Source organism: Aspergillus flavus, chromosome 8 (genome assembly GCF_009017415.1).
Source record: "Aspergillus flavus chromosome 8, complete sequence".
In the NCBI taxonomy this organism is placed as follows: domain Eukaryota; kingdom Fungi; phylum Ascomycota; class Eurotiomycetes; order Eurotiales; family Aspergillaceae; genus Aspergillus; species Aspergillus flavus.
Genome location: NC_092403.1, coordinates 3,138,893 through 3,166,771, shown reverse-complemented (window position 1 = coordinate 3,166,771; position 27,879 = coordinate 3,138,893). Strand labels below are relative to the sequence as shown.

General features: G+C 48.7%; 9 protein-coding genes across 9 annotated transcripts; 4 read left to right on the top strand and 5 right to left on the bottom strand.

Moving 5' to 3' along the window:
* Positions 1-2,404: 2,404 nt before the first annotated feature.
* On the top strand, positions 2,405-8,047 carry F9C07_2287828 (putative transporter). Its single transcript, XM_041295176.2, has 7 exons — positions 2,405-3,886; positions 3,972-4,664; positions 4,745-4,821; positions 4,874-5,569; positions 5,767-6,304; positions 6,356-7,174; positions 7,224-8,047. The coding sequence occupies exons 2-6, from the start codon at positions 4,280-4,282 to the stop codon at positions 6,529-6,531; spliced, it is 1,872 nt and encodes a 623-aa protein (XP_041150746.1). The 5' UTR covers positions 2,405-3,886; positions 3,972-4,279; the 3' UTR covers positions 6,532-7,174; positions 7,224-8,047.
* On the top strand, positions 7,032-7,355 carry F9C07_12870 (uncharacterized protein; the record flags this gene model as incomplete). Its single annotated transcript, XM_071507908.1, has 2 exons — positions 7,032-7,174; positions 7,253-7,355. 2 exons carry the CDS (start codon positions 7,032-7,034, stop codon positions 7,353-7,355), a joined length of 246 nt encoding a protein of 81 aa, XP_071367575.1.
* Positions 8,046-11,122, top strand: F9C07_2287826 (sexual differentiation process protein). The gene has a single exon (XM_041287437.2). The coding sequence runs from the start codon at positions 8,641-8,643 to the stop codon at positions 11,020-11,022; it is 2,382 nt and encodes a 793-aa protein (XP_041150747.1). The 5' UTR covers positions 8,046-8,640; the 3' UTR covers positions 11,023-11,122.
* A 343-nt stretch (positions 11,123-11,465) lies between these two features.
* F9C07_12872 (uncharacterized protein) lies at positions 11,466-13,409 on the bottom strand (the record flags this gene model as incomplete). The annotated part of the gene is made up of 1 exon (XM_041287438.2): positions 11,466-13,409. One exon carries the CDS (start codon positions 13,407-13,409, stop codon positions 11,466-11,468), a length of 1,944 nt encoding a protein of 647 aa, XP_041150748.2.
* Positions 13,410-13,916: 507 nt separating this feature from the next.
* F9C07_1965150 (uncharacterized protein) lies at positions 13,917-15,170 on the bottom strand. The gene has a single exon (XM_071508537.1). The coding sequence runs from the start codon at positions 14,983-14,985 to the stop codon at positions 14,425-14,427; it is 561 nt and encodes a 186-aa protein (XP_071367574.1). The 5' UTR covers positions 14,986-15,170; the 3' UTR covers positions 13,917-14,424.
* Positions 15,171-16,402: 1,232 nt separating this feature from the next.
* F9C07_12874 (putative integral membrane protein, Mpv17/PMP22 family) lies at positions 16,403-17,173 on the top strand (the record flags this gene model as incomplete). The annotated part of the gene is made up of 5 exons (XM_041295177.1): positions 16,403-16,413; positions 16,465-16,519; positions 16,581-16,686; positions 16,736-17,041; positions 17,094-17,173. 5 exons carry the CDS (start codon positions 16,403-16,405, stop codon positions 17,171-17,173), a joined length of 558 nt encoding a protein of 185 aa, XP_041150749.1.
* Positions 17,174-17,818: 645 nt separating this feature from the next.
* F9C07_2265013 (uncharacterized protein) lies at positions 17,819-21,525 on the bottom strand (the record flags this gene model as incomplete). The annotated part of the gene is made up of 15 exons (XM_071510185.1): positions 20,820-21,525; positions 20,593-20,761; positions 20,432-20,540; positions 20,210-20,326; positions 20,051-20,157; positions 19,872-19,999; positions 19,733-19,809; positions 19,550-19,677; positions 19,378-19,495; positions 19,205-19,322; positions 18,873-19,137; positions 18,761-18,815; positions 18,488-18,701; positions 18,252-18,433; positions 17,819-18,178 (listed from the first exon to the last, which is right to left on the bottom strand). The coding sequence occupies exons 1-15, from the start codon at positions 20,944-20,946 to the stop codon at positions 17,819-17,821; spliced, it is 2,274 nt and encodes a 757-aa protein (XP_071367573.1). The 5' UTR covers positions 20,947-21,525.
* Positions 21,526-23,090: 1,565 nt separating this feature from the next.
* Positions 23,091-25,335, bottom strand: F9C07_2077474 (fungal-specific transcription factor domain-containing protein; the record flags this gene model as incomplete). The annotated part of the gene is made up of 4 exons (XM_071508837.1): positions 23,091-23,144; positions 23,191-23,932; positions 23,996-24,988; positions 25,172-25,335. 4 exons carry the CDS (start codon positions 25,333-25,335, stop codon positions 23,091-23,093), a joined length of 1,953 nt encoding a protein of 650 aa, XP_071367572.1.
* A 168-nt stretch (positions 25,336-25,503) lies between these two features.
* On the bottom strand, positions 25,504-27,551 carry F9C07_2264947 (putative transporter; the record flags this gene model as incomplete). The annotated part of the gene is made up of 4 exons (XM_071510184.1): positions 26,107-27,551; positions 25,936-26,056; positions 25,729-25,880; positions 25,504-25,615 (listed from the first exon to the last, which is right to left on the bottom strand). The coding sequence occupies exons 1-4, from the start codon at positions 27,378-27,380 to the stop codon at positions 25,504-25,506; spliced, it is 1,659 nt and encodes a 552-aa protein (XP_071367571.1). The 5' UTR covers positions 27,381-27,551.
* Positions 27,552-27,879: the final 328 nt, after the last annotated feature.

The window sequence follows — 27,879 nt, the reverse complement described above, 5'->3', positions numbered from 1 at the left end:
AGAGCTGACGAAGGGACGGCCTCTAACACGGCACTACTCATATCAAGATTGGTCAGATCGCTTTTTCAAATACAAATTCGGTGCATTCTCTGAATTTCCCTCTGTTCAGCCAAGTACCGAGGACTCCACAGCACTGTTGCCAAAGTGCCAGGATAAGCGTGCCCCCTTTTCGTCCTCTTTCTTGGCATCGGGACTCGTCCGTCAAGGCAGCTCAAAGCAGTTTATTCCCCGGCCGCGCGGGAGCAGATCATGAGGTTTACCCCAGAAGTTGACTGATGCAAAGAGTACACTTTTTGGGTGGAGATGTGCTATTCTTGTCAGTGTCGTATCACATCGTCGGCAGTCCAAACCATTACCTCGCAGGGATCACCACACTCCTTAGTATCAGTGATTTACCAACGCAACTCCTAGTGATCGACACACGGCCGCAGGATCTCGGCATCGTAGGAAATTATGTCTCAACTTAGTGGACTAGGGTTTGCCAGAGCGCATGAGCTTATTTTGGGTCATGCGGAGGACTAACCTGCTTGGGCTTAGCCAGGCCCTGAGTGCCGATCACCATGTCCCATACAAGTAATTGATGCGAGCAACAAAAATTCGAAGATTCACGGTGGATCTTTTCTTTCTCAGAAGAAAATTAGTGGAGGTTATCGGTGAAGCCTCGGCAGCTATGTGAAGTGGAAAGTCGCGTGCCATTACTCCAAAGGGACATCCGATGTTGTAAATGCAATCCAATTTCACAAGTGAACATAAGGACTCTTTTATAAAGGAACTCGAGAATCGAGATGTATTTGAGCAATTGAGATATTTTATATAGCTACCTGCTTCGAGCTCGGTATGTAGACATTTCCCCCTGAATTAACAATCTATTAATGATTGCCTCAGAATGCCTAGCATAAGAGCGAGGGGGCACAGTGGAGCCCTGAATAAGAGAAATACTTTAATGTCTATGATTGTCAGAATCGACTTTAGTCAATTTAATAAACTTTGAAGTCAGTTACGGAGCCGACCTTCCTTGTTTGTTCGGGCAAATTGCTGGGATCCACAGCTAACTATATCCAGCCCGTCAATTCTGAACCAATGTTGCCTGAAGACGGGCAGCTAGATTGTTCTTGGTCCGTGGAATGAATGAGCATTACGTAGATAAACATAAATTAGCTAGAACGAATATAGACGTCCGATGTCAGTTCTGATATGACGGTTGGTACGTCCAGTATACGATTCAGATGTATCAGCGCATAGAACTAGAGACCTCCGTTTAGTTCTGGGGAAACATTAACTTGTCGGTTATCGATACTCTGCCTTGCGCCGATTGGTTTCCCTTTGGATCACAGGCTGCAGTGTTCATCCATGCTTTGCTCTAATATATAATAATTTGCCTGTGTACTATGGCTAGATTCCACTTTCTGCGGTATTACTCTTAAGATGAGAACCAGGAGATACTAGCTGCCTGTGGGCTCATGCGCATTGAGACATACGTTGAGAAATGTGGTATACAATGTACTATGTCTTCAAATGTCACTTCCTACAGGCGCAACTCGAATCCACCATGAAGGCCACTCGAGCGCTGAATTTGACCTTTGGGCGGATGCTAGAGACCTTATACAACTAGCGTTGGGTATTCTGACGTTTCCTTACCGCATGTGTCGTATTCTTATTCGTACCTACTTCTACTCATTCACCCACGCAGCCACTGTCCCTTTCTCTCCTTCCTCGTCCGCATTTTCTACTCTGTTATCTCTATCAATAGAGTTTTCGATATCGACAAATCCCAAATACACAGACGTAAAGGCATATCCGCCGTTCGATCGATCCTTGAACTTGTGTTGACGTCTCATATTAGTTGGCAGGGTTATCGGCTACGTATCTTGCCAACTAAAAATATGTACAGGCACTGAGCGTTATATTGCCTACCATTCTCGAGCATTCGCATTTCCATTCCTAATGCCTAGAAATTGCGACTCTCGAATTTCAAGTCCTGGTGCGAAACTCGATTGTGAGCTTATACTTTCCGCCTGAGCCCCTTCAACTTGGCTCCTGGAGCTGGTGTTGACCTAGGAAAATAGCAGGGTAAGGCTAATACTTTCTCGGGTGATAATTTCTCTACGACACATTGCTTTAAAAAAGCTGTGCGCGGCCACCGTTGGTGTGTATGTGAACAGGGGTAGCACTATAAATTCTAGGCCCCAAGGTAATGCCAACAAAGTGGATGTAGCGGATCGTTGCTACGAGGGACTATGGCTAATAGATTGTTTACCTTCCTGACGTCCCTCTTGTTCCTTTTTCTGAAGCTCTCCCTCAGTATGCAAAACAATGTACGATAGTTTTCACCGTCGCCCTGCGGATATCCTATATAAATAAAGTACGTTACTGTCCACAGAATGACTTATCTGTGTGACGGGGGGTGAAGAGTTTGCCCACTAAGTACGGCGATAACGAAAGGATTTAGTGAGCAAAGCTCTGTTTCCTTGAGACACCCCTTCATCATGTTATTTAGCTAGGGTTGTGAGCGGGTAGTTATGTTATCCTGAGTGCAGGAGTACTCCAAAACTCTTTCATATACCTGTAAAACTGTGACGTGAACTGTTGTACCCCGACTAGCTATGAATGCTGCTAAGTAGATTTCCGCGCCAGCTGCTTCTATTCCTTCTATGATACGATATTTCCCCCCTGGGGCCAGAAGCCTTGTTTTGAGAGGGGCTATTGAGCTAAATAAGGCCACCAGTAGTGATGTATGGATTGACGACTGCGAAATGGCTTGGAACGTTGTATTCCGTGTTTCTCCTTTTATATGTTGGTCAATTGGACAGGCTTGCACATGTTTATATATATTCTACTCCATACTGATGCCTCTCTTGCTGAGCCTAAGGAGGCGACCGACTTGAGAGTGATTGGTCTCCCCCATGTTTCAGGTGTTTTTCTTCCACTTGAAAAGTGGGACATCAGCATTATGAATGGATAAATCCCCGCATACCACGTAGGTTAACCTGGTTTGGAAGGTGGAGCCCTGGCCGCGCGTGAGAGAGACTGCTAGAGGTACTGGATTTGTTACAATGCTACTAGTAGTCTGGGGTTAATACCTACTGGGATTCTGCCCCACCGGGCAATATCCACAATCGTAGGTGATTGGGGCGAACAGACCCATGGCGCCGCAGCGATCATATGAACGTCACAGTCCTCTAACCAGGCGTGCCCCATGGAAGCCCACGGGAGCCAATCCATCACGAAGTTGCCAGACCCAAAATGCAATGACGCAAGAGATAGGGCTCCGCCTACACGTGATTGGACGCCACCCCGCAGATCATCCTTGGCCTCAGGCCCCCCAAAGGCTTCGTGTTGCTTAGTTCATGACTAGTCTTGAAGGTCGAAACGGCCAATGTCAGTTGGACTGTTATTTTCAACATCTGGGGCCTTCTCATGGTCTGACTCGCTGTGTATTGCACTACTTTGTGCCCCACCATGCATGTCCCTCCACTTTTCTTTTCTCTCACTGCGATTCCCCCACGGGGTTCCGCGTTGGGGAAATCGCTCGTGTGGGGTAACTCGTCTGATTGGGGGCAATCTCCTTAGAAAAAGGCGTTTTAATACGTCAAAACGGAGTGACCGTGCAACTTTGCCATGAATCGTGATTGTATTATGACGACCGACACTTTCCCCGTAGTATACATATGCTACGGTCTGGTCTCGTTTGATTCGGCGATGCTGAGACCAGCCCAACACCATGCGTAGTTGATTACTACTACTGTCTGACTCACACTGGAAAGTCATAGCGTCCAGGGTATGGGAAAACAATCAATCCCGCTGTTGGCCTGCAACACTTATAACTGCATGGCTATAGTGGTGGATGGAGCCTGAGTTTCGTATTCTGACACCATTGGAAAACATGGTTCGTAGACTGAATTCCCCGTCCACGCACTCTCCATTATCTGGTAGCGGCATGGGCCGCGTCTGACTACTGAGAGAATTTACAGGCAGTCTGATTGGCCATGATATGATTGGCCGTATGAAGACATTCGCTGAGGCTGTTACCCAATATGTCCTATAAAGCCAGACACGCATCCCCGCATCTCACGGTGGACACCTTACCTTGTTCTTGTGAGGTATCATAGCTATTTCCGCCAAGCTATGCTAACTACCTGGAAGCCACTCCAGAAATTAGAACTACTGTGTTTCTGTAGTTTGGATACCTGATACTCATTTGAAAACCCCCTTTCCCCTGCTAGATCTGCTATTCAGACTTCCCTTCTATTCCTTTCCCCAAGTTCCATAGAGCCTCACGATGAAAGACGAACTCGGACCGGATGCCGGCCACCAGAAGAAGTCAGATGGCATGGATGAAGTTTCTCCTACAGCCGAACATTCAGAGAAGCCAAGGCGCTCGAGTATTTACGACATCGAGGGCCGACCCGCCAATAAGCTCAGCGCCGTCTTCAAGAACCCTCTGGAAGGCATTCCCCGCCAGCAGCTGATGGAGGATGTGGACAGATTCTGTGCCCAGTATGGCCTGGAGACCCACAAGGAGCTTTTCCGTAAAGGAGCCCTGATTTCGCAGAATCCTCAGGATGCCCACAATATGCCAGAGCTGACCGAAGATGAGAGGGCGGCCATTCGGCGCGAACACACGCATAAATGGTCACAACCTTGGCAACTCTACTTTATGGCGTGTACGTAATGAAGTCAGCCGCTGAGAGCGGCATATCTTTTCATTTTTTTGATATCATGAACTGTGCTTATTGGGTTCTAGCCATGTGCTCGTTGGCCGCCGCGGTTCAAGGTATGGACGAAACCGTCAACAATGGCGCCCAAGCCATTTACCTCAAGGTGAGATAGTCATATTCGACTACGAGGACTGCAGTGCTGATCATGTGTCAAGGAACTTAATATTAAGAGCGAATATATCACTGGTCTCGTCGTTGGCGCCCCGTATCTGGCCTGTGCGGTTATCGGCTGCTGGCTCACGGAGCCGATGAATAGGTACCTGGCACGGCGCGGTACGATTTGGGTGTCTTGCTTCATTGCCGCCGTCGCCTCAGTCTGGGAGGGTGTATGCAATTCCTGGGTCAACCTATTTATCGCTCGCTTCGTCCTTGGTCTCGGCATCGGTTCCAAATCGTCGACGGTCCCTGTCTACGCCGCCGAGTGTTCGCCCGCTCCAATTCGAGGGGCGTTGGTCATGATGTGGCAGATGTGGACCGCCTTCGGTATTATGCTGGGGAACATCATGGGTGTTGCGTTCATGGGCTTGCCAGACAATCTATCGTGGCGTCTGATGCTGGGCTCAACGGTGGTGTTGCCATTGATCGTCTGTGCGCAGGTCTACTTATGCCCTGAGTCTCCTCGTTGGTTGATTGAGCACAACAAGATCAACAAGGCCTATGAGGCTTTCCGCATCCTTCGCCCTTCAGATCTACAAGCAGCACGCGACTTGTACTATGCATACGTCGGTGTCCAGCTCGAAAGGGAGGTGAACAAGGGAAAGAACTTCTTCACTATGTTTCTGGAGCTGTTCACAATCCCCCGCAATGCACGTGCAACACTTGCCACCTGGATTGTCATGTTTTTGCAGCAGGTAAGTCATGAAACTTCCGGCCAATTCTCTTTAATGAACGTTCGGGGTGGACTATGTCAGCACGCGTCTCAACAAGCGTTGATTGGCCAAGTAGCGTTCTCACCTCCAGCGCTCCGGATGTCAACCCTGGCCCCTGGAACTCATCTTTGATGCTCTGCGCATGGAACCAGAGGCTAATCGAGGCTATATCTTCGTAGTTTTGCGGCGTGAACGTTATCGCCTACTATTCAACAACTATATTCACCGAATCAGGATATTCGATTCAGGAGGCGCTGTTAGCATCGATGGGAACAGGGATTCTGAACTGGGTCTTTGCGCTGCCAGCATTCTTCACGATTGACACATGGGGACGACGGAACCTCCTGCTATTTACCTTCCCTTTCCTTGCCATTTGCCTGTTCTGGGCCGGCTTTTCATTTTGGATCGAGGAAGGAATCAAATACAGCAAGAAACGGGTGGCCATGGTGACAACGGGTATGTACTTGTTCGAAGTATTCTACTCGCCTGGTGAAGGACCTGTGCCCTTCACATACTCTGCCGAAGCCTTCCCCCTGCATGTGCGTGAAGTGGGCATGTCCTGGGCTACCGCCACGACATGGTGTTTCAATTTCATCCTGTCATTCACGTGGCCCTCACTCCTACGCGCCTTTCAGCCGCAAGGGGCCTTTGGCTGGTACGCTGCATGGTGTTTGGTTGGATGGGTTCTTGTGTTGTTGTTCGTTCCGGAGACGAAATGTAAGTGATCCTTAGTCACACCGGCATTGGCCAATTACTAACGTATGATAGCTCTCACCCTGGAGGAATTGGATCAGGTGTTTTCAGTTCCGACTAGGAAGCATGCGATGTACCAACTTAGAAATACGGTCTGGCATTTTCGTGTCTGGGTTCTGCGGCAAAAGCTCGAGCCCTTGCCTAAACTGTACGAAGGAGCGGAGCATCTTTCAGAGGCGGGAGAGAAGTAGACCCCCGATCAGTGGAAATAGTTTAGACGGGTGCATATATGCTTCTTGACTTGTGAAACCGGTTGGGGGTAGTGGGCTAGTAAAGCTGCAGGAGAAATTAATGCCGTGGTATTTTTTCTTGCTATCCGTTTATAGGTTCGTTCACCTTTTAATGTTGACCCTAATGAAGTGGTAGTATATGGTGGTGTTATCAGTCTAGTGAATCTAGTCTTATCAATAAGTCGTGTGATTCCATGAACAAAATGAGAAGAAGAAGTAGCTCAAAGCTGATGTCACTTAGAGCGAACCCATTGCCGCCTATCGTAGGCTACCCTGCGTCTTACCCATCAACTTCCAAGGGAGTGAGCGTATTGGAGTTCCATACGAAGAGTCATGAAACCAAGATGGTAGCAATCAAAAGGACCAGCGAAGAAGACACCTCTTGCTTAAGATGCGGCTGCACGATGTGAGGTCACATATACATTGGTTCGAAAATATATTCGGCCCTATCTGTGGACGCGATGACATATCTCGCAATACCACGTGGGAAAGTCGTGCTATATAATGCACAGTCATCACAGTTCAGTAAGAGAGAAGAGATGATGTCGGCGTGTAATAAGTACATGTCGTACGAGGAAATCGATGAAGATGAGAGGCCCCTATGGTAAATTCTAGACCGGCCATAGAAGCTACTCGCTAACCTGTTTAGCCAGTAAGGCTTACAGTATATTTGTAAGTGCAGCTACACCTCGAAAGGCTACGTCCGCACTTGGTTTATCTCCGTGATCATCCACAGCTTGCATCAGCATCATTTCCTTGCCAAGGGATCGAAAATTGGCGGATAATGTGCCCATGGTACTACGACTGTATGACAATCCTACCAAAGCAATCATTGAGATGACCTCACCCCCTCCCATATGGCGCCCAACGCGCTTTGGCCCATCTTGGTAGCATTTTCTGCGAGGACCGGGGTATTGACATCATCTTACCGGTAACACGATACGTTGACTAACCATATTAATGGCGCTTCCGGGTGATTAAGATGACTACTGCCCATAACTGGGTTGAGAGATATACCCATCTAACGTGGAAAATCACTAGGGAAATTTTTTTTTTCTTAGTTCAGGAACCATTGGATTGGGAGAAGATGTCGCCACTTTTGCCCACGGCTTACGGAGTAGTGTCGGAGCTTAACTAGTCATTTATTTGTTGGATGGACGGTAGGATCTGAGACAATCAATAGGCTAGCAGCAGCTGAAAACATGACCAACACGACTCCGTTCTCCGATGGTGTACGACGGAGGAAAAGCGAGCACGCAATCTGCAAGTCGATGGAAGTCAATGACTGACATGATCACTCGGGTGGATCTGTGTCCTGATCCTGACGGTCGGAACATAGCGGATCGACAGAGATATGGGATAGGATTGTACTCGGAGACGGCTTGCCGAAGGTTAAGTGAAAGGGTTTGTTACGCTCTCCTATATTATTATTTTTTTCCCCCTCGATTTGTTTTCACACTTCCATGAGAGACCGCAAAAAAAAAAAAAAAAAAAAAAAGGATTAGGGTTGAGCGATGACCGGATTGGGACAAAGTTGCCACTAGACTAAATTAAGCGTGTCGGTCACGGGCCGCTTTTCTAGCCGCGCAGCCAATCATCGGCCAGGATTTAGGGCTTCATCCAGCCCTAGTTGGTATAGAGAACAAGTCTCGAACGATCACGAATGCGCTTCCTCCGATAACGCCATTTGCCAAGCAGGTCCGGCGTATGAGAATTCAACCTACCAGATGGACCCGCTGCAATTGCTTGCACGCAACTTGGCTACAGTTAAGCATTGTTGTCTTGCTGTTTCCATGTAAAAGTGGGACGGGTGTTGTCAATGTTACATTTAGCACCGCTTCCGGATCCGGTTGAGGTTTCGGTGGCTTATTGAAAACTCGATCACGTCATTTGGCCTAGTCGATGAGGGCAACGGAATTGATTTTATCTATAACTGAAGTGGCTCGCTGGTGGACATGATGGGTGTGTGGTTCAGCTCGTCCTCTCCGCAAAAACCGTGGCCTGAAAGCCCTCAACGTGTGTTGAAGGTCAGTCGAATCCAGTAACAAGGATCGACGCCATCCAGTATCAATGGTGCTGTCCGCCGTCTCTCGAAAGTTCTCGAGGGCAACGGAGGATCCCTTGGATACTCCCTCACCAGTGACGGACAACGACAGCGATCGGATATCCAATGTGGACAAGAAGTTGGCGTCGGTGGACGAGCGATCGTCCAGCGATGAGGAACACGTGAAGAAGCCCAGCGAGACAGATGCTATAGAGCAGGAGACCGAAGAGGATCCAGAGATCGCAGCGCTACCCCGTGAAGTCCGGCAGCTGGTCAGTCTCACCGATGACCCGACCTTACCCACGATTACCTTCCGATATTTCCTCCTGTCGATCATTTTTATCGTTCCCGGGGCTTTTCTGTCTCAGATGAGCCACTTCCGTACAACTCAGGCGCCGTATTCGATCTTTTTTGTCCAGATCGCAACCCACTACGTCGGAAACTTCTTTGCACGCGTGTTTCCAGCCTGGGAGATCCGTGTCCCATTCACAAAATGGTCATTCAACCTCAACCCAGCGCCCTGGAGTGCCAAAGAACATGTGCTGGTTACGTTAACCGCTGCGTCTGGTGCTACGTACAACCTGGGCTATACCCCCATTGCACTTGCAGAGCTCTTCTACGGGGAAAAACTTAATCCGGCAGTTGCAATCTTCTTCATGTTCGCCATTGTTTGGGTTGGGTACGCATTTGCAGCCATCGCGCGCCAGCTACTTCTCTATGATCCCACATACGTCTGGCCACAGGCCCTCATGCAGACCACCCTTTTCGAGACATTCCGGAAGCAAGATGTTTCGTCGCCCCTTGCCCGGCGTCAGCTCAAGATCTTCTTTCTGTCTCTGGTGGGAATGACCTTATGGCAATTCCTCCCCGAGTACGTGTTTCCTTTCACGTCTTCCCTGGCGTTTCTTTGCTGGGTGGCTCCCCACAACCCTGTAGCCAACTTTATTGGCTCCGGTCTAGGGGGAATGGGCTTTCTCAATTTAACCTTCGATTGGTCGAATATCAACTGGAATGGCTCATCGATTCTACTCACACCCTGGTGGACACAGGTCATTCTGTTCCTGGCGTATGTCGTGAGCTGTTGGGTCCTCCTGCCGGCCGCCAAGTGGGGGAATTTGGGCTCATACAAGCACGGCCTGATGTCGAACTCGCTATTCATGGCAAACGGCACCAAGTATCCGGTTCTAGACGTTTTGACCCCGGACTTTCGCTTAAATCAAACCGCTTACGAAGAACACGGTCTCATGTACATGGGGCTCCACAATGCCTGGGCTACATTCTTCGACTATGCCAAGGTGACCGCAGCAGTTACCTGGATCGCTACATTCGGGTTCTACCAGGTCAAATCGAACCTGAAGAAGGCCATTGCTTCCCGTCGGAAGTCGGAAAAGGCCAAGGGCCAAAATATCAACTATCAGTATCACGATCGTCTAAATGTGCTCCAGAGGCAATACAAGGAGGTGCCCCTGTGGTGGTACGTAGCCCTCTTCATGGCTGGGTTTATCATCCTTCTTGTGGCCACCGCATGTGGATACCTTTGGATCCCAGTCTGGACGTTGTTCGTTGGCCTGGCCACGGCCGGTGTTTTCGTCCTCCCCTTCGGTTGGCTGTACGCAATCTCCAACTATCAGCTCGCGGTGGGAACATTCAACGAGATGCTGTACGGGTACATGGTCCACACGAAAGCAGGCGCGTCTCACCGTCACCCCTGTGGACCGTCCACCTACGGAGCGATCGCTGGCGACGCTTGGTATCGAGCTCAGTACATGCTTCAAGATCAAAAGATCGGACACTATATGCACATTCCACCGCGAACGGTCTTTTTCTCTCAGATCTTTGGAACTGTTCTCGGCATTCCAGTGAATTACGGCGTGATTCGCTGGGTCTTGAACACGAAGGGCAACATCCTCAAGGGTGTTGAGAAGGACCCGCTGAACCAGTGGACAGGTCAATCAATCATAGGTTCTAACACTCTCGGAGTGCAATACGCTGTCATTGGACCTCAGAAAATGTTCGAAAACCCCGAACTGAGGATTCTCCCTTACTCTTTCCTCGTGGGAGCCGTCATCCCCCCAATACTGTACATACTCCACCGCTGCTTCCCACGATTGCGGGTTGACTTGTGGAACGTCACAATCTTTTTCTCTGGTCTGTCGGTCTTCTACGGGAATATCAGCACAGGCTATACTTCGGCCATCATCGGAGGATATGTGGTTATGTACTGGGCGTATCGGCGTCGGTTTGAGACCTGGAAACGGTACAGCTACATGGTTGCCGCCGCCTTCGATGCCGGCTTCAACTTGAACATGTTGTTGATCTTCCTGTTCTTTGGCTCCGGGAAACAAATCAAGATGCCCAATTGGTGGGGCAATAATGCGGACTCTGTTGAGCGTTGCTTCGCATTGTGAATAAAGCCAAGTAGCATTACTTATACTTTTTGTGTATAAAGCATATCTGTGTACATAGCTCTCATCTCTATAATGAACTACCCATCTACTCTCTTAGTGTATTTGTTCTGGAGCAGTCACAGTTCATCTTGTATGTCCATAATCCTATTGCACTTAGTACCTTGTTGAGTCTTTGAATCCGGTTGTTTGGTATCTAGCCATCTGTAACTGTGAGACAGATGCTTACAATGTTGTGGCGGACTTTCCACTAGGTTATTTAATTGTACTCTTGCAAACATGGCTGTTGTTTGTGAAATCAAATTCGGATTCTAATGAATACAGACTTGGTGGTGTCTTCAACCGGACAAAAGCAGCATACGGGTTCATTCTTTCAGCACCTTCAATCTCGCTACATATAGAGCTACATCTAATAGACCTGTCATGCCGTGACAGCGCTAACATATCTATTCAAGCACCTCGTTGGGTAAGTACAACGCCATCGAATCCTCCCAGATACTGTCGGTCAAAATAGTCTTATTCGAGCCGTCTGCGTTCATGACGAAAATTTGACCGTACGGCTGGAAGGTGTTGTCATAGATGGCGGCTTCATCCCGGAAGCCATACATACCACTTGCATACAGAATGCGGCCATCCGCGGTCCATGTCGCATGGGCATCGTTGGCTCCGCTAGACGTGAGCACCTTCAGGTCTGACCCATCCGGACGTATAGTGCACACGTCAAAGTTGGTGTAGCTCGTTCGGCGAGTGAAGACGATCCGCTGCCCATCAGGCGAGTAGAAGGGAAGGTTGTCCCGGGTGGTAGTCAAAACGCGAACACTCTTATCGGTCAAATCCATGATGCGAAGGCCAAACTCAGTACCCCATACACGATAGACCAAGTACCTCCCATCCAACGAGTAGCTGGGGAATCCCGCATTGATCGTACCGTTGGTGAGAATCTCATGATATGACCCGTCTGCTTTGGCCCTCGCAATGTATCCCTTACCAGTCGCGCGGGACTGGAACCAAGCTCCGATGCCAAAGGCAATCCATTCCCCATCGGGTGACCAAGAGGGCTGGAATGCGCCGGCGAGGCCCTGGCCGACCTCACTGGAGCTGATGTTGCTTTGGGTCAATGGGTCGAAGACGAGCGTTTGGTCCAATCCGTCTGGTCTCATTGTGACAATGCTAGAGTTACCCAGTTGCTTCTGCGTGATAGCCAGTCGACCTTGTTGTGATAGATCCGGGAACACGTCGGTAAACCGATATTCCCACTCGGGATCCCAGCTGTAGAGTTTCTTCTCCATCGGACGCGCCTCGAACTCCGACTTCTCATAGACAACGGACTTGCCATCCGGCGACCACGACGGCGAGCGCATCGTGCCATTAATTACAGTGCCAGTTGAGCTCTCAGCGGTGTAGTGAATGCCTTCGCTCGATCCGCCCTTGATCAGATAGCCAATATTGTCTGCCGTTACGTATTGTGGCGAGACCTTCACCCCCGTTCCATTTGTATGCTGTATCCGATCCAGTCCAGTGGCGAAGTCGACAGATACAATCTGCGACGTGGCACTGGCGACCGATTCGGGCCGGTGTGCATCCCATGTGTTTTCCGTCGTGATCTCGTAGAAGATGATCCGCGAGCCATCTGGCGACCATCTGGGAGACCCAAGACTCCATCCCTCCCTGGATGCGATTTTCCGAAAGTCCGTTCCATCTGGCCGGATAACATACACTGACAACTCTTGCGTATGCTCCCAGCCAGTGCCATTGCCGTGTCCACGCCATTCCGTGTTGCGATCTGATGAGAACGCAATCCATTCACCATCAGGCGACCAGCTGGGACGGAAGTAGCCATTGGGTTTTGTAGGGTCACCCTTGACTCCCTCCAAGTTGGTGAGGTTTCGTTGTTCGCCCGTCTTCAGGTCCATCACCCAGACATTTGTCGTGTATCCGTTCGCTGTCGAGACCCAGGCCACCTTGCTGGCGTCCGGAGACAGCACACCAGCATCCTCAACGGAGGAGGTTGCCACCAGTTTCTCCAGCCCGGAGCCGTCCGCGCGACAACGGTAGAGGTCCGAGTTACCGTCGCCATTGCGCTCCGAGGTGAAGGTAATCCATTGCCCATCGGGTGAGAAAGAGGCATGGTAGTCGAATCTGGAGTTGTTTCCCAGCAGTTTCCGCTCATTGCTGCCATCGATGTTGGCCACGTACAGCTCCGATGACGATGGTCCAATTCGGTTCATGAGCATAACTCCCTTTTTGCCTGGAGCAGGTAGCCCACGAGCGGAATGGGTACGAGGCAGCATGTCGAGATTTTGCTCCATCGCAAAGTGCATTGCTTTGCGGGCCGTCGCAAAGCTTGAGCCCACAGCAAGGGCCCATATCGTAGAGATAAGCCAGCGCATGATCTTGGCCTCGTATTTTCTCTGGTATTACTGACGATGGAACAATGCTTGAGCCAGGTGGATGGGGTATAGTATTTATGCGAATTACCGGTCTTGCGCCAAGCGGAAAGCCTGCGCTTGTGGATTCAGTGACCAACTAACTAGTGGGCAACTGCATAGTGCGTAATCAAGCGTTATGAAACGGTGGCATATCGGCTGAAGCTTACATTGTACGCCATGATAGGCAACGTCTTCGTCGATCTGGGCAGCGGACTTCTTCTGTACAGACGACGCCAAGACTGCAGAAAATTAATCGATATTAAGATGAGCGGCGAAATGCAACAGTATGCGCAGTTAAGCAGACTCAACCACTGGCTAGTTCACTCGAACAGACAAAGATCTGCATGGTCGTTTAGAAATTTATTCTCCTGGTGGTCATTATCGGATAAGATTATCTTCTCAATCTCCGAGTCTATGCCCTACATGACTACCTCGGCCGAGCTTTGATGAGGGCCTCGATATTATCTCCGAGACAGACCAGTGGACCTGGTGGGGGTTTCAAGACACCTGGTGACCCAATCTGATAAGAAGAACGACGTGTTGAGCTCTTGGCAAGCAGAGGGATTGATTGATAATTAATTTCCGGCGGCGAAATCCCGACAAGTGCCAGGATTTGAGGCCTTTTTGACCTGGAAAGCTTCTACCGAAGTGATCACAGTGGGACCGGCTCATCAGATAGACGGTAGTGTTGTCGGTTCAAGCCGCCGGGTGGCCCTTTCAATAGTGTAATGGCTTGGACAGTGAGGAGCACGACGTGAAGCCATGGGTGGTCTCTACTTTGGTTGTCATCGTGGGTCCGTAAAGAGTCCCGACTCACCACAGGGTGGAATAAACTGCCTGCAGATACATAAACGGTCGCATATGCATTGATTGTGTTTTCTTCTATCAGGTACATGTTGACATCCTGAACGCACTCAACCTAACAAGCTTCGATCCTTCCCAGAGATCCAACCTAAGCGTCGATTCTCAGCATAGATCAAGCCATATTTGCCTTCCCCTTCCTCCCCATCATGATCCCCCCCTCGCTGACACAGCTCGTATCCAAAACATGCATCCCCAAACGCTTCTCATATGCCTGCTTGCTCTTCTCCGCCGACGTCCGCAACATAAACCACCTCAGGTGCGGCAGCGGTCGCAATACCTCATCCACGCAATCGATTAGCCAGCCTCCAAGACCGTGACCCTGATATTCCGGGAGGATGTACAAGTCAGTCAGATACGCGAAGGTAACATTGTCCGTGATGAGCCGCGCGAATCCGATCTGATCTACACCTTCTATTGACTTTGTTGGACCATGACTTGGGATGCTGTTGCTGTCACCATTCTGGCCAGTGATATTCTGCTTGGCCTTGTACACTCCGAAGCAAAAGGAACCCTCAATGATCTGTTTTAGGATATTCTCGGGGTAACTTTTCGTCCAGTACATGAAATCATTGTCGAACGCGGTGTTGATGGCAGACACTGAGAGAAGCGTTTTATCCGTTGATATGATGAACGCATCTTTGGTCCAGGTCTGCGGTTTGATGGGCAACGTCATGACTTAAGGATGACTGACGAGAGGATGTTTGCCTGTGATTTGAGCTGTGATGAGTGTTTCCGTTTTTCGAAGTCCGTCGTTGTGTGTATAATCTAGACACTCAACTGTTCAGTGAGTTTATCGTCTTGAACTGACAAAGACATGCAGAATATGAGGATGTGCTAAAGCCTGGGATATGCGAGGAAGACACTCTTGTTATATCCTTGTGGGTTGAAGTACGAGATGAGTCACGGCAACTCTTGGCAGTCGATTGCGAATCTAAGACATGCATCGAATGGTAAATATTCATATGTAGAAACTATACGAAGGTATCCGGATAATATCTCTTGACTCTGTATTCTATTCTGTATCGCTGAGTTAAGCTTCTGACATTATCTTAGGGAGCTATGCTTGATGATCGCTGTGGAATGAAGAACCGTAGCTACTGTACACACCTCGGAGATATGCGACGGAGGAGACACAGCTGCGACACTTGCTGAAGGACTGCTCCATCTTTCATTAGCCCCATGAGACTGGAGAGAACTGGTGGGACCGAGGGAAGCACAGCATGTGCTCTCTCGCATGTAACTCCCCGCGTCGAGCAATTCGAGCATGGCTATCCCCGGTCGCACTTCAGCTTCATGGTGCGACAAAGCCGGCGGGATATAAGGATCTATCGCTGTCGCTGTCCCTGCATCTTGGCGACGTAAACCGGGGATTTTCCTTCAAGGCTGGATTAGCATCTTAGGGGACGACGAGGTCAGCTGTTCAGCCCATGTGATCTTGAAAGGGTTAGCCCCGTCCCAAGCCCATCAGTTCCATTGTGGTTCGAGAACAAGAGACGAATGTCAACCGTGTACTCGGAAGAAGCCGAGAATGACCGTCATTTTGGAAAACAACGTGGTAGATGCACTGCCATTTTCAAAGAAGTCCCTCCACTGCTTCACCAGACTACTGGCGGGACAGCGTTCTTCCCGTAGCACAGGAAGAACATTCGCACTGAATACGGCAAGGTTGCCTGTGGAGACGTCAAGACCCGTATAAAGGAGTGATCTTCGACCATTTGCCTCTTCTTATACTACTTGATGACTCTTGTTGTGACGTCACAATATATTTCAGGAAGTGTTTGTCATACCACATATGAACTCGACAGCGCAATCTAGAGCAATGCTTCTGGAAATCCTACCGAGTTTCTCAAGATTAGCTGACAACTATTGTTGGCGGGACTCTGACGCTGATGGCGATATATTGATGTGTTTGAGGAGCGCGGCGGAAGGGTTTCCGAATCGGGAAGATCCCGACATTGCGTCACAGCCACTGGAATGCAGGTTTTTGTCAACAATTGAATTGATTGTTGATTTCTCAAGGAGTTGAACATCTCTTCCCTCTTGACTACATTTACCTTTGAGAGAAACAAACCTCAAACCCTTGCGGCACCATGTTCAGTTGGTAGGTCATCTCGCCTCAATTCGCTACCTGATACTGATGCGATGGATGCAGGTATCAACGAAGCTTAATCCAGCGCCCCGTCCTGACCCAAAGTTTAACGACGGCGGTATGTAACGCTTCTACTGTCTGTCAATCTAAGTTTCTAGTGACTGACTGAGCGTCCGAAGTGCCTCTTCGCCGTGGGAGACGGTCTAGCGCAGCAAGGGGTAGAGAAGAAAGGCATTGCTCGTCATGATGTAACCCGTACTGCCCGCATGGCACTCTACGGCGGAGGTGAGCCTGACTTGCTTGGATCTAAGGCGTATTACTGAGTTCGTTGCAGCTGTGTTCGGTCCGGTTGCCACAAAATGGTTTCAATTCCTGCAGAACCGAATCAATCTCGGCAGCCCGGGGAAAACCCTCGTGGCTCGCGTGGCCACGGACCAGTTAGTCTGTGCTCCGACCATGATCGGCGTCTTCCTCTCTAGCATGTCCCTGATGGAAGGAGGTGATCCGAGGGACAAGCTGAAAAAGACGTATTGGGAAGCCCTCCGGACCAACTGGACGATCTGGCCCGCCCTGCAAACCGTGAATCTGTATCTTGTACCGTTGCAGTACCGAGTACTGACGGTCAATGTATTCAATATCGGTATGTAATATGGTAGTCCTTTTTAGAGATCAGTGTATACTAACCGCGCCAGGGTGGAATTGCTTCTTGAGCTTCTTGAACAATGCCGATAATGTCGAGAATGTCGAGCTTCAAGAGATACCTGCTCTCTGATTGCTCCTGGGCTACTTGACGGCCAAAGGTCTCTAAATTGGTCAACCAGACACTATGCACACAAAACTGGGGTGAGAAAGGGTCGATCATCATTCTCCACTTGCTTTTCCACATTGCTATAGAATGGCGGCATGTTTCCCTTTTGGGATAGAAGCCGCCTCTCGTCGGAGTTCCTAATTCGGTATTTCCGGCCCTCATCATAGAAATGAGCGTCGCCTCAGAAGCTGTATCATATCCAGTACATTAGCATCAGCAACCAATAGAATGAACTTTAAAAGCGATATATGGCCACCCGATTGATTATATATACCTGACATGATTCCTCGTTTTGTTGTACGCTGCGTGAGATATCCTATCCTCTATCGTATTTCGACTGATTCTGTGGCAATCACAATGTGTCTTGCTTTTCCCATTCCTTCTAGTCTGGTAGCTTGGAGCGTTATTATATCACCGAGGATTATGTGATGAATGGCAAAAGGAACTAGAACAGTCACCACCTGTCTTACTCGAAGGAGAGAACCATAGTGCCAGTGAATTAAAAGTGATCTGCTAGATTTGAATCGGGGTAAATATCACAAGCTGGAATCTCAGCTTTACAGCGAGGTGTCCTAAATAGTTATCCCCTTTCGAATAAACCCCATAAGCTCACAAATAATGGACCTCCCAAGTCGTGTCAAGCTCATTGGCGAGTTTCGCGAAATCATCCAGATCCACCACGGTGCCTACTTTGTCGCCTCTTCTGTCAAATCGCGTGGCCAGGTTGATTTCATGATCATGTTTGTCAAAAAGCTGGACTGAGACTTCCTCTCCATCCTCAATATCCCGAGAAGGCGAATTGTCGAGATTGCTAGGCAAGAGGAATCGGAAGGATGTCGCGCCTTTCTCCTTAGCAGCCCAGACAAAAGCGGTGGACATAAATCCTGGCATGGTCTGATTCGAGAAGAGCCATAGTTTGTCTTCATTTCCATCCTTACCGTAGATCTTGTAAGGATAGTTGTATTTCAGCTGCGAGCCAATGCAGTCAGCCAGGCCTATCCTCCGGGAGCCAACATAGAAGTAAATGGGTGCTAAGACTTGCCTTAGTCTCTGTGGTATCATTAGAGGATTCGACATCAACGTAGAACTTTTGAGGTGCGGAGTCCTTCTTGTTCTCAAACTGTAATTGAGCGGCATCGGTGATAGAGGCAGATAACCTTGAGATGAAATGCAATCTTTTTTTAGTAGTGGGCTTTCCAGCGGTAAGTTCAGAGATATGTTTAGCTGGGAAGCATCAGTAAATTGCTGCGCTGGCAGTGTGAACTATGGAGCTCATACCAACTTCGTCTTTCGCGGCTTGCTGCCCTATGGTCACATACTTGTCGACCATCTTGCTCCGGAACTGGAAGCCGATCGTGCCAGGTTTCTGCTCGGTCTTTCCAGGTGCTTCCTTCTTAGAATTCTTATCAAGAATATCTGCAAATATCTGCTTGGTGTCCTGGTATCCCGGAATGGACGAAATTACGTCTTCAATGGCGAGCACACTAGATTGCTATAGGATAACAAAGTTGTCTTAGCATCGGGCTCGAAAGGGTGACGTTTGGAACTTACCTTGACAACACGCCAGTTGTAGAATGAACCAACTGTATATGCCCATGCAGGCGGACTAGTTACCGGACATATAATCAGTGCATGCTAAGATAACAACAGAGAGGGGACGCACTCATTGCAGAGTAGGGTGTCGCCACCCTTCGCTTCCCAACACATGGATTTGTTCGAGGAGCTGTTTTGTGTCGCAGAGCTCGAGTCCTCGGCACTCGATTTACTCACATTGGCGGAAGCCTGCACATATGGCGATTTGAATGATAGTGCAGCTGCAGCTCTCTGAGACTTAGCATGCTCTGCTTTCTCAGCTGAGGTACGGGCGGTAGACTCCTCTGCGGCATGCAGTCTTCCACCAAGTTGGACTCGCATAGCGAACAAGCGACCTATATCCCGTTAGACACTCTACATATGAGAAGAGAGGTGTATGGTGAGGTCAATGGTGTCCAATACCATATTTATTTTTGAAGCTCTCAATATCGGCAGCAGTGCTCACGGCCTTCAAGTCGGCCTTACACTGATTAGAAAGGTCAAGGCTCTGGTGGTCAAAGTCGATGGTAACCCGAGGAAACTGTTGTAGTAGAAATTAATACCTAGGTACATTGATGGTCGAATGTGATACTTACGTTGTATGTAATATTCATCACTTTGTTCTCCTCATTGGAACTGGACGAGTCTGAGGAAGAGCTTGTGTCTCCATAGCTTGCTGATGCACTTGCACTGAACCCAAAAGCACCGCCTTCACTGTAAATATATTTCAGCATCTTGTTGTTCATTTCACGAGAAAAAGTGACCTACATTGCCAGGGATGCGTCAAATTGAGACATAGAACTTGCTGCAACAGCCCGAGACACTGATTTGGTTTCCTCGAATTGTTCAACATATGAGTCATCTTCAATGCGGAAGAATGGAATTCGTAGTAATTGCTGTATGCCTGTTAGAAGGTTGTTGGTATATGAAAGCTTTAGTGAGTGCACGTACCTGCGCGCTAACCGAAGTTTTTGCGCCACTGGCGGATATCTGATAGTCTTGGAACGCGCGCGGCTTCAGAACAAAAGCTACATTGACCCCCCTAAGTATTGAAACTTCTCAAAAGGTTTAGCTCAGAGTAGGATCTTACCGCTATGTATGGAACGTTCCACGAACTTTCCCCCTTTGCTGCCGAGGTCGACGACTCGGTAAGGGTTAAGAAGGCTGTTGTTACGTATAACCACACTCCACTGCTTCTCGGACATGTCCGCAGGGTGTCTAAACAATGATCAGTCCTATGGTATAATGCCCTTTCGCATTTCCACTTACACGATGCTGAATGTTGTGGTAGGATTGACGAAGATATTGTGACTGAAGCTGGTAGGTGCTTGAATAGGCTCAGGCTGTGAGGCCGTTGGTAGCTCTGCAAGCTTTTTCTATGCGGGAGAATCAACATATGTTTTTTACGATATGGTGAAGCTCACATACGTCGGTAGTGACCTTTGCTCCTCTGTCAAGGATTGCTTTGTTGATGACATCCTGGTTGATGATCTTCTCCGAAAGAAGGTAGACTCGATAGGTGTCGGCATTGTCTTCCGATGTTTCCTTACAAGCCATGAGCACATAGCGCTAATTCTGATCAATGGAATGGTGCTACTTACAGCAACCTCACTGGACTAATCCAGGCATTAGCACCGATTCAAACTAGACAGCTTCTGAGACAGTGCTCACCTTCTCGTTCAAAATCTGGAGATATGCCTTGAAATTCGTGATATCCTGCACAACTGCTCCACGTTGGTTGCAGAAAGAGCTCCAAACACTGAAGATAATACTCAGAAATCGAGCTACAGAGTCCTGGGCAGCTTGCTTACAGTCTCGGCTCCAAGATATTCTCTCCAATCAGCAGCTTGCGAATATCCGTGAGCTGCATCTCTTCATCTTTCACATTCTTGAACGGTAGACAGCATTTCTCCTTGATCAGCCTACTCTCCCGACTGTACGAGTAAACATGCAAGATCAGCTGCGGCTCCTTTTTGTCGTCTAGCTGGGGTTAGCTGCGGAGATCACGGTCAATGGATGTCACGTCTGAGGGACGAACTGGTAATGATGTCCAAAATACCCTTTGGAATTTCTCCAACAGCGGTTACTGCCTCCTGAACATCACCTGCAGCGACTCCAGTCTTATCTTGAACAACCCCATGGATACCCTTGAAGAGACCGGCCATTTTGGTTACTACAGTCGGCTGGATTGGTAAATGAGGTAAAAGCAAGAAGGTTTTGAAGCAAGGGAATTGTATGCCAGGGTTGAGCAGGTGTAGTTTGGATTGAAAATTGGGCTTGAGGAAGGAATCCTACCGTCATTTATAGGAGAGTTTCAGTACTTTGGTGAAAGCTTCTGTGCAGTAAAACTTGAGTACCTTATGCGGGACACACATATTGATGTTGCACGGAAGCTGCATTCTTCCAGGTAAATCGAGTGGAGTTGTCGCTGTCTATTTGTTGATTGACTCCACTTGAGAAAGCATGCATTGCGTCGCGTCGACATTTTGGCGATGGCAAGACAAAAGGCTAATAGGAGAGAAACCTGGAAAGTACCATTCAGAGTTGCTTCAAGTGCAGGGATTGCTACATGAATCTGCCAGGCTATAGCGTCTCGTTTGTTCCAGGCTTCTGTGAAATTGACTAATCCTCACATAATGTGCCCATTATGCATCTTTCCCAGACGATCTGAACGGGTGTATGGTTTAATACATCAGATTTCCCAAGATATGATTGCGGAAAATCTTGATATTAGCATGATGTTTTGATCAAAACTGCATAGTCAGAACTTGAGATCCACGATTGTGTTGGCAGTCGGTCGAGCATCTCGGCCCTAGACCTCGGAGTTGCCCGACACCCTTGTTCTAATAATACCTCGTACTATAGTTAGACGATGCAGGCATGCTCAGCTGAGGGGTTCTCATGTCTTATTTTCAGCTACTGTGGATCATACCACGGTAGGGTAAACAAGTTTTTCGTAGAGGAAGTGGCAAATTGGGTTGTGATAAAATGTTGAAAAGAGACGCGACCGCGGTGAAAATTGCTATCGGATTTCCTTTCAACGTGGAATTTTGATAGTATGTTCTCAATCAGTAATTCAAGCTGTCAGATCATGGTTTTGAGGCCTTCTAGCCTAACAATGCGGTCGTAGAGATTGCATCCATGCGGGTCTGCACGAGTCACAGGTCTGGCTGCCAAAGAGCGACGTCATGCAAAGGTCCCTTGCATTCATCCATCTAGTGTGTCACAAACTCGCGCATCTCGGGCAATACGTGGCGGAGACCTGTAGGGACGCGGTGGCTACACTCTCCAGAGCAGCGCTAAGTTGTACGGCCATAATCACGATAGTCCTGCCTATGGCGGCCTTGACGGACCTAGTTGAGTTAAGAAAGGCTTGGATAAACGCAAAGCCAGTTTGGGACGCCATGGCCTTCATCAATATCGCCAATATAGGAGGCAACTGTGACGATCATACCAAGCCGGTGGAGCCATTAGGAATCAAGGTCCACATCATGCCCAAGGGAAGGCTTCGGGAAGCGCCACGGATTTCCTCTGCTGCTTTACGTCAGTATAACTCCACTTCAGTATAGCTATGTCGGGAAGCAAGTTTCAAGGAAGACTTCCACATATGGAGAGATACGGAGCCAGTATCGAATTCTAACGAGCACATACCGATCAAGACAAACCATTGGAGCCCCTCCATGATCCTCGATTGCGCCGAATACCTCCGAAGCTGCAGGCCTTGATGATGAGACCCACAATGGGTTGAGGTTCCTAAAGAAACTAAAACCCTTGGCGGACGAGAATAATTCCTTCAATCAACGGCAAAATTGTAGGCGAGAAGGGATCTTCACTATCTGTAATCTGCCACCAACCCCTGCTGGTGGAGGCCACAGTGGTGGGACCTACTGTGCATAGACTTCCCCATCGATATTTCCGGTTAGTCCTGGTCCTTGAATTGGGAAGTCATCTCCCTGTGTTGAAGCCTGAAGCCATATCAGATGGTTTTTTCCTAGTATACGAAGTATGATGGATGCATATTTGTGCTGAATTCGCTTTGACTGGCATACAATTACACTACATTCTATTGGCAAACTTTAACTATCCCAAGGAATTAACAGCGGGTCAGTAAGCTCGAATATCTTCATTTGATTGATCTCCTCGATAGACAAGGGCGCCCATAGGGAGGAAGAGTAGTCTGGAAGTGGTGTCGGTTGCCGAGGTCCAGCTAATGAATGATTGTCGGCGATTGTTGGAGTAGCCTGAGGTATTGGGCTTTCCATGCGGTCTCCACTGAGCTGTATCCAGGAGCACAATTCACCCTGGCCTCCTAATGTTCGCGTACAAAGATAGTGAAGATAGGACGATGTCTGGCGAAGGGATTCTATAGTGTCTGTCGTAGAGGGCGACCTTGGTCTCCCAGAACCTACTCTTTCGTCCAGGTACGCAGCTGATCTCGACAGAAGAGTAATGGCGATATGAATGAATTTGGGGAGGGTATCTGGTTCTGATGAAATACCAGGCGACTGGATTGGATTTTGAAACCACCGGTCGTAGAGAAGCATCAGTCCACTCTGGAAAATGAGATGGTGACCAGATGGCCATATGCCGGGTACGAATGACGCATCTGAGGCTAATTCGAATGCTAGGATGAGGTGTGTCGTTGCTTCCTTGCAAGCGCGCAGACTATCGGCGAATTGTGGTTCTTGTTGACCAAAGGTCAATGCGGGACGGTGGATAAGCATGGTGGCTAGTTCTCCAAGGATGAATAACCATAGAGAAATAAAATCATGGAGGCCAACAGACTTGTAGGCAGTGGTAGTATTTTCTTTGTTATGCAATATCATCTGAATAAGTTCACTAGTGCGTGCGATGTTGGGTAAACTTGATTGAACATCTTGTTTCCAGACATCAAGTTCGCGTTGAAGTCGATGGATCTTGTCTACTCCACCTCTTCGGTTGGTCGTTGTATACATTTGTTCTAGACATCTGGACAGAATTTGTGCGAGATTCACATACTGGAGAAATGGCTCGATATGGGTAGTTTCTCCAGGTAACGGATACGACAGCTGATCGCTATGCATGTCATCATAGTCGGTATTGGTAGGGAGATCGGTATCTGTGTCTGCTGCTTGTATGTTTCTGGGTAGACCATATAAGATGCTTGATTGTCTACAAAGGTTTAATATCAGTATCTTGTATATTCTAACACCCAGGGGTGAAGGGTTTTCATACACGTCAAGCACATATACAGACCACCATAACCGCCTTCGCAACTCACTTTCACCGGGTGTGTGTTTAAATCGTCTGGTGTGTCGATGAAGTCCGAGCGACTGCGCTAGCCTTACGATCATACCACAGGTCCGTATTGCTAATGAGTGCTGCGATGTCATCTGCAGATAGAGAAGGTAAAGAATTAAGCCTTGGAGACTGGAAATATCTCCTCGGCAGGGCATCTGGCCAAGTAGGTTGCTCAGTATGGTGTCCAGGTGATAAGGCAAGGGCACTATTTCAGTTGCGGTAGTACTGCTATCGACGTTGTCAAGCGCCATTAAGGCATACACCTGAAGGAGAAATGGTATCCTGAGATGCGGTTCAAGAGGTGTGGTCCACGCATCATTAATCGTGGCATCAAAAGTGTCGAGGAACTGTTTTGACAACAATACAGGATATAGAATTCCCCAACATTGTTGGTACTTGTCAAATGCCTTGCGGACAGCAACCACCCCAACATTACGGAGGTGATTACGTAGGGGCTCAAAGATATTGCTCGAAGTGAGTTGACCGTTCTCCAAACAACTTGCAATGCTTATGTTTTGTTCCAAAGCCACGGGCAATTCTTTATGCCGCAGGATGTGCAGGCGAAACAAACATTCGGGAAAGTGCTCCTGGGAAGAGAAAGTAGTCTGATATAGCTGCTGAGCCGAGAGAACAAAATGAACTCCTGTCGTAGAACCTGCAAAGAACTCAGAGTTGCCATCACCCAAGACCAGTCGTCCAAGGTGTGCCACCACGGAGCCATTACCGGCTCTCTCTCCTCCATGCTGGGTGTAGCCACCAGTGCGAGATGCTGTAAGAAGCTCCCTCAGATGTTCGATCTCTTTGTTCTGCGACACAATAGTCTCCTGGAGCCCCTCTTCTCGTGCTGAGAAAAGTTGCAGCTGGGCTCGAGCTGACTCCAGCTCTTGCCTGAGTTGTTGGATGAGTTCTTCGGTGGGCTCAATGTACCTAACACATGGTTAGGAGGAAGATCCAAGAGTAATAATCGGAGTGTATACCCTCGTGGTGTGGTTCTCCGTCTCAGTTGGACAGACACTGAGCATTCAGCACCGGCTCTCTCGCATTTCCCACACTTGAATGAGTGACCGAGTGAGCCGAGGTAGACGCAAACAGTGGCAACGAGAAACAGACCTTCGGTCGGCGTCCATCACACTTGACTCTTTTCCTGAAAGTCCCGTCAGACCTCCCATAACACCATTGAATTCTTCTCTGTTGTGCTTACACGCGGCACCGATCGCTAGGTGAAGGAAGGCAAGGTCAGTGTTGGTGTTGCAGAGGGATTCACCCACTTGCATGCAGAAGAACCCCGCTTACCAAACCTGGGCTGGCCGTCTTTCGGCCATTCTTTGCAGCAGATGTCACAAGGATGTTACAACCTGACTGCGACCGTCAAATTACCGACATTGGTCGAGGAGGTTTAGGATGGTGGGGATGACACGGACTAAGGGCACCGGGATAAACGGCTATTCCGGCGTGGGGGTTTTATGGTGGACCCAGGCATCCATAGCTTCACGCCTGAGGCCGCACTGAATGACCTGGCCAAGATTGGGAATGGATCGTCCAAGACTCTCTCCTCTATACTGGTTGTTTGCATTTGCATCTCTTTTCAGGATTCTACCAAATCATATCTATTTTTCGTTTACCACCCCAACTCCCATACTCTGTAATACATGCCCATTCATTCTTACACATTTTCTTCGTGCCTGATCTCCCCCTTCTCATGCTCCAAGTCGTGCTCCAGTGCCAGGTGAGGATTTTCCCTCGCATACCGGACAGTGGAAAAGACCGACGGACTATTCCGAAAAATGAGGTCAATTTCTTCGAGCGATCTACCCATGGTCTGTGTTGATATGTCAGTCTTACATCCCACCGAACACAGGGAAGAGTTGATTCACCTCGGGATAAAAGAAGTAGACGGAGATCGGGATGCAGAATCCAATACAGGTAAACACAATGTAGTATTGATACCCGATTGTGTTGATCGCTACGGGGGTAATCATCGTGACAGCGAAGTTCCTGAACGCATTGTTAGCATCGGAAATACATCATATCAGCAATATACATACCACAGCCAATGGTTAGCGGTGGATATACTCGACATGGCTACTCTCAGCTTCGTGGGCGCAACCTCGGTACAGTAAAGGAAATTGGCACCCAAGAAACCAATCGGGATGAAGAAATTAAATAAGAAAATGAAGAAGACACTGGCGACTTGTGCGCCAAAATTCGAATGTGGAAACGATGTCGCGACGGCGAGCCCCATCATGCAAGTCGCCATTCCTGTGCCGCTCACCATGAGCACAAACCGTCGTCCAAATCGATCGATGGCAAAGAAGCCAGCAAAGCAGGAGAGAAGCTTCCAGGTCAAAGTACCTCCAGATAGGATTCGAGATGTCTCAGAGTTCATGCGAAGACCCTCCTGGAAGATGACCGTGGAATAGACGGATATCAGGTTACCCCCAGACATTTGTTGATAAAATTGCAACAAGATACACAAGCAAAAGCGATAGAGAAGTCGGTCCTGTCCCATCTTGAGCATATCACCAAGCGATGCCGCGGTGCGGCCGGACTGTTCCAAAGACCGTTCGATTGCGGATAATTCATCAATTATGCTCGCGTCATCGTCTGAGAGCCCCTTCAGCGCGGCAAGGGTGCTTCGCGCTTCCTGCATGCGGCCTTGTTGAGACAGCCATCGTGGGGACTCTGGCATTGCCAAAATAGCAAGGCTTAAGAGAAGCGAAAAGAAGATTGGGATGGCAATAGGTGCCCGCCAAGATGCTGACCCAGTTTTGACTTGGTAAAATCCTAAGTTGATCCAAGCCTGAAGGATATATCCAATTGAGATGAAAAGCCCATCGAGAACAACGTGCTTTCCGCGGTTCGAGGAGCTAGAGCATTCGCTCTGCCAGGTAGGCACTGTACCACTCAACATCCCCACGCCAGCACCTAAGATCACTCGACCGATGATGAGCTGAGCTAGTTGGAACGAAGATGCTTCGAGGACCTCCCCCACCACGGTGAGGATGGCCCCTGCAAGTATTACTATACGACGCCCAAACCTGTCGCTGGTATATGAACAGGAAAGGCATCCAAACAGTGCTCCTAGTGTAAAGGTTGCCACCACAACACCCTGTATCGTAGCATTTGAGCTCTTCTGTTCTCCTTCCGTGTGCACGGTGTCGATCCGAGGAAAGTGATTCGTGAAATCCGTTACCGAAACCAATCCACCCAGGTTAGATTGATTGTATCCGAATAGAATGAAAGCAGGACAAACGATTAGAAGAAGCTGTGCTAAGTTAAGAGCGCTTCCACAAAGGCCCATGAATGATGATGGTCTCATACTTGATACAAGATCTCGGCAGAGCGGAATAGGATCAGTTCAGAAAATCTGGGGAGAAAGCTGCCTTCTTTAGGATTGATCCGATATTCATACCTCTTTTATATAGTTCACTACATTCTGCCGTAGGCCTCGTGTCTGGGGTTGTGGGGATATCAGCTGATCCGGGGTACAGACTTTCTGGGGGTCGGAATTAAGCTCTAATCCGAAGGCGCATCCTGACTGTTCGTGGAATAAGAACCTAACCCTTCTCGCCCCGACAACAAAGCATTATGATTACATGGCCATACGCCTCAGTACATGGTCATTTGAAGGCAGTGCTTACGCTACCCGATATTACATCTTTACACCATGGTTACTGCATGCCATATGGGAATCTCTTGGAACATCGAACCCATGGGGATCCCCTTATTGTGCGATTATGCTATTCTTCACACTTTGTTGCTAGCGACATCTACATTGGCACCATGACCATACGCGAGAGATTGACATACATAAAATA